The 13,973-nt window shown below is 35.7% G+C and overlaps 1 protein-coding gene across 4 annotated transcripts; it reads left to right on the top strand.

Moving 5' to 3' along the window:
- Positions 1–46: 46 nt before the first annotated feature.
- Positions 47–10,432, top strand: LOC123542189 (uncharacterized). 4 transcript variants are annotated; one of them, XM_053531597.1, is made up of 3 exons: positions 47–1,516; positions 3,407–3,540; positions 7,820–10,432. In XM_053531597.1, exon 3 carries the CDS (start codon positions 7,829–7,831, stop codon positions 9,989–9,991), a length of 2,163 nt encoding a protein of 720 aa, XP_053387572.1. In that variant the 5' UTR covers positions 47–1,516; positions 3,407–3,540; positions 7,820–7,828; the 3' UTR covers positions 9,992–10,432. The 4 variants fall into 4 exon arrangements, with proteins under 4 accessions (XP_053387572.1, XP_053387573.1, XP_053387575.1 ...); XM_053531598.1 differs by lacking the exon at positions 3,407–3,540; XM_053531600.1 differs by lacking the exons at positions 47–1,516; positions 3,407–3,540 and adding an exon at positions 3,856–7,251.
- Positions 10,433–13,973: the final 3,541 nt, after the last annotated feature.

Below are 13,973 nucleotides of genomic sequence, written 5' to 3'. Positions count from 1 at the left end.
AAAAAAAAACATTAACGTGGTCTAAATATCTACTCAGTTTACGTCCTTGGTAGATCTAATAGAATGTGTTTTTTTTAATTCCAGAGATATATTGCATATATTTTGATTTCTAAATTTTGTGTCGAAATTCTGACTTGCCCGTGATTTCCAGTTGGAAAAATAAGTTTTAAATTAACATTATTAAGATATTTTCAAAGTTTTAAAACTCCTCCTACAACTCATTGGATGCCTTCAGAATCACAGGTGCTAAACCAAAGAGCTAGATAAAAATATTTTTTTATACTTCTTGGCTAGGTACAAAATCAAACATTTGCCTATGTATGTATATAAAGACTTAAAATTTTGCCAATATATGTATATAAAGATTTAAATATTTGATAATGTGCATAGCAACTGAACAATTTATATAACTGTTTCCGGTGAAAAAAAAAACTACAATTTACGAAACACCCATTGTATGATTTTGTTGATCAAACAAGAGATGACATTGGTCAGTTGAATTGACTCTGTCTACAACAGGGAAAGAAAGAAGTTTAAAACTCTGTTATTTTTAATCACAACCCAGACAATTCCTGATAATGCGTGCGGATATTAAAAATGTTATTACAAAACTATTATCTTTTTCTTGGCCGGAATCTTTTGAATCGAGTGCAGGTGAGGTGTTTAAATTTTCGGAAAATACATTTTTTTGTGCGATTTATTACCTGTGTCATGTGATTTTGTATGTAGGCCTATTTTTAGGAAAACGTTAGGGGAACTCCAATTAAAGTAAGGCCATTGTTTAATATTGAAATTATGTTTGCTAGAATTTAATAGATCATCGTCATCATCATCGGATCATCGGATCATCATCATCAACAACATCTTCGTCGTCGTCATCTTCATCACCTCTATCATCATCACCACCACTACAGTCATCATCATCAGCATCATCACCCCCACCATCATTATCACCATCATTATCACCATCATCATCTTCATCATCACCACCACTACAATCATCATCATCAGCATCATCATCATCAGCAGCATCATTACCACCATCATCATCTTCATCACAATCATCATCATTTTCACATGGACTTCATACTTAGTTTCTTCTGCCAACCACCATCAGAATTGATACTCATTTTTCACGCAGTTCCAAAAGCATAAATCATCATCATCATCATCATCATAATCATTATCATCATCGTCATCATTAATTCTATAATAACTATCATCATAATCATCGTCATCGTTTTCTGTCTTTTGCGCGATATGGTGTTAAAACAGACTTGATCCTTCTGTATTATCTTGGATAGTGCATGCACGCAAGCGTGAAGTAACTGAACAGTTACCGTAGTTTTTAGAAGACGAAAGACTTATCAAGATACTCCTGTGTAGTTTTAATATGTCATCCTAGATGAACGGAGAAACAAAACTACAAATGCCTGTGTGTTATAAAGCGTAGCAAGTGTGCTTCAATTAGTATGATTATTTTGTAACACGCAAAAACGGAGGTAACTGTACAAGGGTAAGTACATCTTAAATTTGCAATTTATTGTATTAGCGCTTTCTATATCCTTCATTTGTTTGAAGAATTGTTGTACTTATGGTTGCCGTCTATCGATTTAATGCAAATTTAGGTATTTAAATGAGTATTAACTACAGTTTCTTGATGTCTTTATTGAACATCTAGAATGATGGAGATCTGAAACATAGTAATAATACATATCAATCTTTTAAGAAAGTATTTGTCATAGTACATGAATATGGATATTCCTCTAGTATTCAGAGTGATTTATGGCTATTGCACTCTGCACTACCTAAACTGTCATTCCGGTAGCTATGGAGTCATTAATTGGGCAAATATTTTGAAAAAAATAAGAACAAAAAGGGAGATAATAGAAACATTAAAGACATTGGAGTTATTCATATGCTATTAACCATTTTTCCGTAAAAATGTTGTAGAACATGCAGGCCGTCGCGGACGGTTCGGCCGATCCGGCCGTGGCCGGACCACCTTTTTTGCCGAGCATGACTTCGGCTGTAATCATCCGGACCAGTTTTTCGCATTAAATTTCATCTTTTGCTTTGATTAAAAGTGTCGAAATATTGCCTTGTTTATGCAATTATCCACCAAGAGCGGTATCCGTCATGGTTGCCCTTAGGTGTGAAAACAACTTCGGCATTTTTTGTGTCAAACTTATCAACCCTGCTTGGCTGGATTAATCATAACTAAACGATTATCTGATGGATCTTTAATCCGACGATTTCTTCCGCAGGGAGATGATTCTCAAAGTATATTAAAGACAGAGTTACAGTTCTTGTACTATATACTGATTGTCATTGATGTCTTTCATTAGAAGAAGGTTTTTACTGTCGTACAATAGTTGCTAGTTTCTTTGTTCCGTAGTCCAAGTAGCTTCATCACACGTTTTACTGTCGTACAATAGTTGCCAATTTCTTTGTTCCGTAGGACAGTAAGCTTCATCGCGCGTTTTACTGTCGTACACTACTTGCCAATTTCTTTGTTCCGTAGGCCAAGTAGCTTCATCACGCGTTTTACTGTCGTACAATAGTTGCCAATTTCTTTGTTCCGTAGGACAGTAAGCTTCATCACACGTTTTAATGTCGTACAATAGTTGCCAACTTCTTTGTTCCGTAGGCCAACAAGCTTCATCACACGTTTTAATGTCGTACAATAGTTGCCAACTTCTTTGTTCCGTAGGCCAACAAGCTTCATCACACGTTTTAATGTCGTACAATAGTTGCCAATTTCTTTGTTCCGTAGGTCAACTAGCTTCATCACACGTTTTAATGTCGTACAATAGTTGCCAATTTCTTTGTTCCGTAGGCCAAGTAGCTTCATCACACTTTTAAATGTCGTACAATAGTTGCCAATTTCTTTGTTCCATAGGCCAAGTAGCTTCATCACACTTTTAAATGTCGTACAATAGTTGCCAATTTCTTTGTTCCGTAGGCCAAGTAGCTTCATCGCACGTTTTACTGTCGTTAAATAGTTGCCAATTTCTTTGTTCCGTAGGCCAAGTAGCTTCATCACACTTTTAAATGTCGTACAATAGTTGTCAATTTCTTTGTTCCGTAGGCCAAGTAGCTTCATCTCACGTTTTACTGTCGTACAACATTTGCTAATTTCTTTGTTCCGTAGGCCAAGTAGCTTCATCTCACGTTTTACTGTCGTACAATAGTTGCAAATTTCTTTGTTCTGTAGGCCAAGTAGCTTCATCACACGTTTTACTGTCGTACAATAGTTGCAAATTTCTTTGTTCCGTAGGTCAACAAGCTTTATCACACTTTTAAATGCCGTTCAATAGTTGCAATTTTTTTGTTTCGTAGGCCAACACGCTTCATCACACGTTTTAATGTCGTTCACTAGTTTGCCAATTTCTTTGTTCCGTAGGCCAACAAGCTTCATCACACGAAAGAATGCTACACACGTTAGTGAGTTTCTGAACCAATGGCGGTGACGGGCAAGTGATTCGAAGTCATTGATCTTAAACACTCGGTGACAGAGGTCCCTTGCATCTCCTCTAGGTTTATATTGACATTTTCATTATTCTTTATTATTATTTATTCTCGATTCAGAATGGACTAGATAATGTTGCTTATACCTGGAAGAAGAACTATGGTTCTTACGCCATTATCATTGATTATTATGTTGTAAAGTTATTGAGAGAAAAACAAAACAATCTAGGTTCAAATACGAACATGATTTAGGCATAGGAAATAGAGATCAATATAATTGCAGCTTTACTAATCCAACCAGGTGTTCTGTATTACAAAAGTGGATCTATTGTGACATTCTGATACAAGCAAAACTGTATTATCTGCACTATTATTTACCTACTGGTACTTCGTTTTATTATTGGCTTGTTAAAAGTTAATTTTTTACCATATGTAAGTTGACAGAATCATAGGAACCATGTCTTGAGGGGTAAATCAAACACAAATGAATAAATCCTTAACGATTTTGTTGTGCAGAAAAGTATGATATTGTGTCTTAAACAGTTTAAAATCATTTTCCACTCAATTGTGTAATTGCAAGGGAAGTAAACTAATAGATATCTACTTATAAGTACTAGCCCAAGGCAAGAGTTGTCATTCTTTGTGGATCACAACTTTAAATTAAAAATTAAAACTTCTGTTATTGATATTAACAAAACTATCATAAACTTCACATTTGTGAAATCATTTTTGGTTATTCCAAGGACTTGGAAATTAATTTCTAGACTTTATTTAATGTAATTCTATCATTGAAAATTTTAGGGCCTATCTCTACATCATGATTAAGAAATATTCTATGCAGAAATCTGGTTCTTGCACACCCGCAGTACTTTCTCTCCATACTGGAGTTGAAAGAAGTTACAAAAAGTAAATACTTTGAAAACAATTTATTACAGAATTATAGTTCCTACATTCTGCCTTTTTATATTTTATTTTTCATTTAAATATCTCCTGTGCTTTTGGGGTTACGCACTGGACAAATAAGTACTAAAAGGAAACAATTTGAAAACGTTCCAAGACATGTTGTCCTGTTCTTGCACTCTGTATTGACTCTCGCTGATATCTACTTATATTTTGCATGTAAATCTATTCATTAATTCTAGAGATATGCCTAACAAGGAAAACATATTTTTTGAAAAAAAGAAATTTGATTTGAAAATTATATTTACGTATTGTAATTTAAGTCTCATTTAAGTCACGTGAGTACTGTTTGGAGCTATGATCTGGACAATGAATGATTGACAGACAGACAAGGTCTCTCCATTCGAACAACATAAAACTATTAGTATAGCTCTTACTATTAGAGATTTTCAATTTACTTCAACGCGGACTGCGGACAGCGGACTACGTACTTAGAGTAGGGGTTTTCTCAAAATATTTAAAGGTTCGCAAAAAAAGAAAACATACCTATGGTATATGTTTCTTTTCCTATAATGTGTAGTAACTTTTGCCTTCATTGTAGAGATTAGTGTATTGTGATATAATTATCTTCTAATACAATACATACGTTTGAAAATAAATGAATAGTGAACGGACTATATTTAACACACGTACTCGCAATTTTCAGATGTCATATTCTACTATTTGTCTAGTTCTCGACATATTATAACGATTCGGCTCCAAAAATGTCTACATATAAGATGCCTCTAGATTCAGCTAAATACTCTGTCGTATTTTACTTGCCTTTAGCATGTTCTTCAATTATCCGCATGCTTTAACATTTTATTTTTATATTGAGACATTTCTGGCGTTACCTATCTCCGCGCCTCGAACGACACGACATGAGAAGTTTCGAACCCACGGTACTACGATCATACTTCACCTTAATTAAAACAATTTGGTTTTAGTTTGTGTCCGTCCATACGATTCCTAGACGTGTTTTTCCTAGCCAAAAGATAAGAAAAAAAGCAGTACAAAATATTAGTGTGAAAAAATAATTACAACATTCTGAATGAAATGAACGTCCGTTTAATTTTTGTTGCATAATATAAATACTGTGTTCTCGTAGACTTCTGTACGGAAAAAAAGTCATTGTTTTTCATTAATTATGATAACTGTACAAAAATATAGAAGTTTTAATAAAAATATTTTGAATGATTTAGTTCAACACTTTGTCTAAGCACACCTGAAGTTCTCATACATGTATCTTCCATCCCCGTCGAAACGAGATCAGAGACAGTACCATGATATAGCGACAACATCCTGAATTAGTTATTTATCATCACGTTTGAAAATAAAAAAAGAGAATTATAACTACTTCGTATTAACATAATCTGAAATCAGATTTTGAAAAATAATCAAGACAGGCACGATCTTGATGACTGAGGTCACTCCAGGATTCAATTTGAATTCCTGGACATCTGTTTTCAAAACATTTTGAGTCTCAGCTAGGTTTGATAATGAAACTTTTTCATTGATATCAAAATTGCATATTAAAATTTAAGTTTTAAATTCATTACTATTTTCAAGTGACTATTCAGTATGGACTATCAATCTCAACTGGAATTTAATCTTAAAGTACTATTTAAACTAGCTTTTTCAATCTAAAATCCAGCTGAGAACGAAAATTGTTTTATGATCAAAGGGTCTGGGAAGCGTCCACTGTCAAAATTAAGATCATATTCCAAAAATGTTATATGGCAAATACATGCATAGAATTGTAAACGAAATTATATTTTTGACTTAGTCAACTCTAATGACACCATTTGAGCAATTCTGTTTGGTCATTTGATACAACCAGCTTAGTAGTCGAGACTAGCCTTTTATCATTATTGAAAAAGCCTTTTTGGTCGACTACCTTTTCGAACACAGGCATATATGGTATGTGTAGATAACTTAACTAAGATTTAAACTCATGAAAATCAGAAAATGGTTTAAAAATTCATAATGTAGCCATCATGTATATCATGATAGGATGACCGGGAAAACTGAATGAATTCAGTACCTTATAAAACTGAATTTGTAAAAGTTTGAAATGGTTAAGAAGATATAATACAATGTGCGACATTTTTTACCGCGGTGCATTAAATGTCACGCATCGTATCGTGCATATTCGAAATTGTACCTCGTACAGTAGCATTTCAGCGCCGCGACTACAATATTTTCCATAATAACACTATATACATTCTTTGATACCAACTATTTGATTAAGTAATAACTTGTAACATATGTTGTTGTGATCCCCTACGCATAGGGTTCGCCTGATCTAAAATAGGTGAACCTCTCGCGGCACAGGGGAACAGTTTCTGTCTCCTCACCAGGAGGTCATTGGTTCAAATCCTGGATTATAGGGTCTGTTGATCGTTGCCTCAACAGCCGTTTTCACTGCTAGCGAATACTGGCCAGAACCTCACGAAATTGACAGCAAGCATATCAATAAATTGCAGCATTCAAATAGAAAAGAACAAGTTTGCGATACATATCCTCTAGCTTCTTGTTCATAAATATAGTAGTCGGAAGATTTGAAAAGATACATTAATCAAAAGGCAATGTAAAAGGTAAAAAAATCTAAAAATGCGCCCACGCTGTTAAGAATGCTTGTAAGACAAAATATACAGTAAAACGGATATTGATCAATCTTATTACTGTCTTTTTTTCAGATATTTTAAATGGAGACAGCATTACGGCATTAGAACCGGATGCTAAGTATGCCACTGTTCAGTTACGCATAATTTCCACATATACAGTTTGAGAAAACCCCTATAGTAAGTCCACAGTCCGTGGTCCGCAGTACGCGTCGAAGTAAGCTGAAAATCTCTAGTAAAATCCTTTGCATGCTTGGTTTGAGAATGTTGTGCAACTACCTTTAAATATTTCATCAAATTAGTTTCCCAATTTTGACAAAAATAGAAATGATATCACATAATGTGGTTATTTGTTGTTTTTTATAGAGGTAAAGGCACACACTCAAAATAACAAATCTATTCATATTGGATTTTCTTTCACTTTTAAACATTTAGGCCATGATATTAATTGTTTCTGTTTGGCAGGTACCATTTCACATATAACAGGTGTGAAAGCGAGACAACATTTATGTCTGTTGTTACTGTATTTTTATTTATTTTTAACATCAATTTCTGCCTAAATAGTGCGTGAAAATAGCTTGAATAAAGAGGAATAATTCACTAAATTTCTTTCTTTCTAATTTCATTTTCTACAATTGAAACTAAACTTGTTCATGAATAATGTCACAACATTATTTTGTTAATGATTAGTCAAAACCATATGTTTCTCTTTAAAAGGTACAAATTTTGCATTTTTGTCAACTTATTTTCTTACTATTGAACAATATATTTGAATTTATTTGCAGGTGTTAAGAATGACGTTGCGATATTCGAGCGGTAGATCGTCTTCGGATCTTTCCAAATCAAGTTTTTCGGAAGAAAGTGACATTAATGCATCTACTATCCTCAACAGAATAAGTATAAATAGCGACATTGCTGCGGGACCGTTGACGGATAACGTATTTGATGTAGAGGATAGTAATAATGACGAGCTTAATCACGACGGAAGAGTCATTTTTAAGCGTAACAATACCAATATGGACGATTTGACTGCTGACACGGAAAACAATCCAGACTCAGATTCCGATGAGAACTATTATGAAGATATTGATATTGGAGGGGTCTTCGAAGAAATTAGACAAACTTATGGAGAAGACTTATCAGAGACTCTTTCTGCGTATTCCAGATCTGCGTCTAAAGAAATCGACATACACGATATCGAAGAAAGTATTGATCATTTGCCAGAGGGGACACATCCAGAAGAAAATGACAAGAGTTGTGCAAACTGTTGTAAACCAAGACGAGTCGAAAACGTTTCTTGGTTGAAAGAAGGACAACACATAAGACTTCCGGGAGCTCGCTTGACGTTCAGTTTTAGGAGAAAACTAGTGCCGGTCTATTATCATCATGCAATCGTCAAAAGAGTTAACAAAACCTTTGAGAATTCGATAGAATTGGTTCTGGTTAATTTCTCAAAAGTAAAGAAGAAAATAACAATTAATGAAGAGACAGTCACATACGATCTTGAAAATGATGAAATAGACATAATGGACTACGAGCATCCTAGGTACGACCCAAAAACAGTTGTACAAAGGGCCGAATCAATGGTACCTAAAGAGACAGAGACAGAGGGAAATAAAACATTCGGATCGTATAATGTATTTTGCTGCAACTGTGAACACTTTGCTTCTTGGTGCGTGGTTGGAGAAGGGGAAAGTTTTCAAGCAAAAGGCGTCTTGAAATCAAGTGCCGAAATTCTCTGTAAAGCAGCAGGCACTGGGTGCAAAATTGGTAGATTTATCAAACGGTTTCTAAACAAGGCAACCACTAAAATCACAGCGGGCTTTAATTTTGGAAAGTACATCCCAGGTATGTTTCTTGGAGCAACTGCAATAATCTATCTGATTTATACCGTTGCTATGACAATTGCGTATCGCGTAAAACTTTCCAAAGGTAAATTATGCAAGGTATGTTTCAAAAGGGAGGTTATCGCTCTGTGGACAAATTTTGGTGCATTTTGCATTACGTCTGGCATTTCGTACCTTGTAGTTCACTTTCTGTTGCCGTTACTTACTCCTACTCCCGTTGGAATTCCGCTGTTCCTCGTCCTGGTACTGCTTTCTCTATTTCTACAATGGGGAATAGGGAAATTGGTGAAAGCGTTAAGGTCACCATACGCTTGCGATAAAATCGAGGTCAAACATTTGTCGCAGATCACACCGGGATCCATGATATCATTTAAATATTTCCGAATACCACACTTTGCAATAGTGACTGAAAAACACGTTGAAAGTGCTGAATCAAAGATAGGTACGATAACGTGTGTACATTACGGCTTGAAAGGTTTAAATGTTTTCGGCACAAGGGAGGTAATAGAAGAATCTTTCGAACTAGACGTGAACGACAATATTAAAAATGTGAAATTGGTCGATTGCAGGCAGTTGAAGACATTTCCTCCTGATGATATTGTTAAGCGCGTCAGAGCCAGAATTGGTGAGAAAACATGGAAACCATTCTCCAACAGATCAGATCACCTATGCTTTGATACGATAGTGATAGAAGGTAACGACGGGGACAGCCATAGTGCACGGAGTAAGATGATAGGCAAATCAAGCTCCAAGCACAAAAGTTCATTTTACGTTGGAAAAAAGGAAATACACCTCAGAAGCGATCTACATATCGGACATATTGTGAAATATAAAGGACACGTTGGAATTGTTGTTCGTCTAGAAGACGTAACTGAAGGTGGGGAACAGAATTTTAAAATGGATATGATAGTTCATTGGGACTCTTGGGTCATTCGCAAAAGGTTTTCTGTTGACCTTAAAAACGAGAGGTTGCTGATTATGAAATACAATCCTGCACATTGTTGTCCCATGGACGACCGGGTTCAACGAGCTCGCCAGATAGAAGGTGAATTGTCTGAATTCCGAACAGGGAAAGACTTTCTCGAAAACTGCATTCTTAAAAAGTTATGAAACAGAATAACTGTTACGTTTGCAAAAACAGTTATGGAAGCACATGTACAATAATTTTTAATAATTTTACCTGTGTATAGCTTAAGAACTAATCTACATAATTTGTATGGTTATTTATTTCCAACATTTATTGCATTGATACACTTCCCTCATCATAAGCTTTTATATAGGGCGATATGCTTGTTTCATAATATGTTTCAGACTAATGTTTTGTGTTTTATCAATAATAGTGTGTATATGAGTTAGCAGTGTTTTGTTTGAATAAATATCATGTCATTCACAAAACAATCGTTTGATTTGTTTAGCATGGTCTCTACGCATTGCATCAGACAAACTTATAGTTGAATGTACCTTTTGATGTTTTACTAAGAGACTGATTTCTTGACTGTGCTTTTATCTTTTTATTTTTACGTTTCAAATAAAGTGAATTGTTTCTTCATGTTCAATAGTTACCTTGAGAACAGTATCCTGAATAGACTGGTTTTTGACTTATATGGTATGACAGCCTATGGCAATCTAAAAGTAAACTTTTGTTTTAGTTTGGTTTAATTTTTGTTCTCCGTGCATTATTTTATCACGAACCGACACCTAGGTAGAACCACATACCTTCCGTAAGCTACCTGAATGGCTTCCTCACATGATGAATCCAACGCCCTGAGTGATGTTTGAACCCACATCGGACGCGGGCAAAGATTTCAAATTCAGCGACCTTAACCCCTCGGCCGCGAAGGCCCCTGAATTATAGTGCTCCCATATTGATATCTTATATATATGGGAAATATTTCGTTGTGTATGTAAGTTTTATATTGACGACAGTTTGCAACCTAGAACTGTATGAGAAAATTTTGTTTTCTTCCCATGCTGAGCTCGCCTCAATCATGTTTGTTTGACTGTAATTTTGTTTATAATCGCCACCGTTAACCCCAATGGTCGACTCCTATGTACAGAAGACTGATAGAGGGGCCTCCTGGGCCGAGTGGTTGAGGTCGCTGACTTCAAATCACTTGCCCCTCATCGATGTGTGTTCGAGCCTTACACGGGGTGTTGAATTCTTCATATGAGGAAGCCATCCAGCTGGCTTACGGAAGGTCGGTGGTTCTACCCAGGTGCCCGCCTGTGATGAAATAATGCATGGAAAGTCGCCGTATGACCTATCATGTGTCGGTGCGACGTTAAATCCAACCAAAAAGAAGACTGATAGTAATGATAATGGGAAGGTAGTGCAAGATACAGAAGACACTCCAATTCCAATATCCTTCCTGGTTCTTTCGCGTGCCAGATGTTAGCCACCCATACAAGCATTTAATTAACCTTTTGCCTGCTGGCAAGTGATTTTGCCTTTGCGACTAGTGCAGACCACTTGGGATCAGCACGCACGTCCGTGCAAGGTGATCATGGTCTGCACTGTTCGCTATTCAGTCAGTAAATTTTCAGTGAACACCCCTGAAAATGATAAATAGTATTGCCCAAATGAGATGATGGACCAGTCCATTTTAGAAATCTAGCAGGCTAAGGGTTAAGTAAAATGAAAGTAGAAGATTTGACAATATTGCGTAGTCTCCTAAGGCAAGTCGTCCTTCTTCGGACGTAAATAAAGCTTAACACGCATATTATAATTTACCATTACAAAAACGGGAAATGCCGTTTGTCGTCTATCTTAATGTCTCAGGTTATAGTACTATTATTACCGCCGCGATAGCCTAATGGTAGAGCGTCTGCTTCGAGTGCGGGAGGTCGTGGGTTCAATCCCTGGCCGCGTTATACCAAAGACGTGAACAATGGTACCAGTAGCTCCATTGTTTGGCGCTCAGCATTAAAGCGGAAACTGGCCTCTTCTCTCATACCCTCGTGGCGATGGATTCCATTAGGAATGAGGTTTCGGGAGTGATTTATATAAGTTCCAGAAATTCTTTCACAATCGACCTAAAATAAATTCTGGGCAGACTAAGTTATAATATTATTTGCATTAATAACATATTGATCATTGCTACTTAGAACTGTAGGTAATACCTTCATCCTATATGACAAGGTTTTTTCTCAGCGCTAAGAATCATTGGTGTCCTTCAACAGAAAACACTACCATTACTCATTAACACACAACATACATGTTCATCAGTGCAAATCTAACATATACTATATATTGTTATATGTTTATCATTGAATTGTTGAAATTTTGGAGTGAAAAGTGAGGAATCCTACAGTCACTGTGCCAGTAAGTTTAACCTGTCTCTTCACTTCATATATAGAACGTTTCCCATGCAGGGAATTTTGAGTAAAAATTATGCATATTTTAGAGAAAAAAATCATGTAAACTATTTGAAGTGATATTGCGTAAGGGCGATAATAACGTAAATGTAGTACTTCTGATTTCACACGGTAGTGTCCCATGATGCAACGATAACGAAAGTAAGGTAAAAGTGAATAAGAGCTATTCCATAAACAAGATCAACTTGGTGAAAAGGCGTCCCCGATGAAAAATACTTGTGAAACCGACTAATGGACTGAAAACATGTCATCAATATCTTTTTAACATTTTGATATAATAGTCTGCATTTCAACAAATGAAAAAAACAAATCGTTTTGCATGATATCACCCTGTTTCGTCTCAGAATGGTGAAAAATCCCTCATTGATCAAGTGGTTAAAATCGCGGAATTTGAATCACTTGCCCTCGCCAATCTTGGTCCGACACCTAGCTCTAGGTTTGATGCATTCCAGATGATTATACATGGGAAGTAGGTTGTTCAGTATGTGATCGAAATACAAAAAAGTAATGCTAGGAGTGACTACAGAGTTCATCCTCTACCATCAAAAACTGAAAAGTCGTCATACGACACGTTTTGTCGTATCACTTAGACCCCAATAAAACATACATACAATATCAATTGTGTTGTGAAAGGTGGATCAAACAGACTACATGAGCCAAGTTTGCTTTTGTTGCCATGGATGCGGTGTAAATGGTAATTCATTAGAGACTTTCTTAACATTTACTTGACATTTACGCTGTGTTCATACTTCTCTAATTTGATTTTTTTCGACGAGATATTTTCTCATTTTCCTTATTAAAGTTAGACGACAATCACACACAAAAATCTTTTTATTTGTATCAGTTGATCATTAATACAGTTTTGTGGTTTGTGCAGCAAACTGTAAGTAAACCGTATGCTAATAAAATATGTAAAAAGATACTTTGGAAGCAAATAACGCTACCAAGAAGAATTATAGTAGACACGGTTTTATTAAGTTTGTTCATGAGAGGTAATGAAATGTGCAACACCTCTTACGCCCCCTAGCACCGACGGAACTATTACAGGTAAGTTGAATTGACTCCATGATCCCAAAGGACCAGAAAATATAACAACACTGCAGAATCCAGTCGGTGCTAAAGGGCGTCAGAGGTGTTTAAAAGTATAATCTGAATCCACTTTTTTGCGTTCTGTACTTTCAAAAGATCTTATAAATCTGGCTGTTATAGCATTACAAAACACAACATTTATATGCACGTATATTTCTGCATTCGAGCACTCAGTACAACTACTATAACTCCCTTTTTGGTGTTAATTCGTTTTAATGACCACGTGACCACATGTTGCGACGAACGAATTGTAACCATTAGAATGTAAAAAAACAAAACGGATAATGGTGGAGATAATATTTATTTACATAATTCATGAATCGAACATCTCTTATTCAACTTGTCTAATAACTGTCGGAATGAGATCTGATAAAATTAAATATATCCAAAAGACTGTCCATGAACAGACTCAATCAAACCGAGCAAAATTTTCGTTTTTGTCGTGTTGAGCGACCTGCGAAATTTCCACTTTTCTCTATTGAATCTCACAAATACACATTTTATAGCATGCAGGTATAGATCCTACACAACAAAAACAAGAACTTGTAGCTTTTGCAGATATTCGTACAAACTCTCTTTAAGTAAATGACTCGTAATGAAATCCGGCAATTTACGTTCGAAAGAACAC

Source organism: Mercenaria mercenaria, chromosome 19 (assembly GCF_021730395.1).
Source record: "Mercenaria mercenaria strain notata chromosome 19, MADL_Memer_1, whole genome shotgun sequence".
NCBI classification, from domain to species: Eukaryota; Metazoa; Mollusca; class Bivalvia; order Venerida; family Veneridae; genus Mercenaria; species Mercenaria mercenaria.
The sequence above is the reverse complement of the archived record's forward strand: the minus strand, read 5'-3'. Positions and strand labels throughout refer to the sequence as shown.

Excerpts from the sequence above, each read along its gene's own strand:
- LOC123542189 (XM_053531598.1), top strand. The coding sequence starts at position 7,829 with ATGACGTTGCGATATTCGAGCGGTAGATCGTCTTCGGATCTTTCCAAA.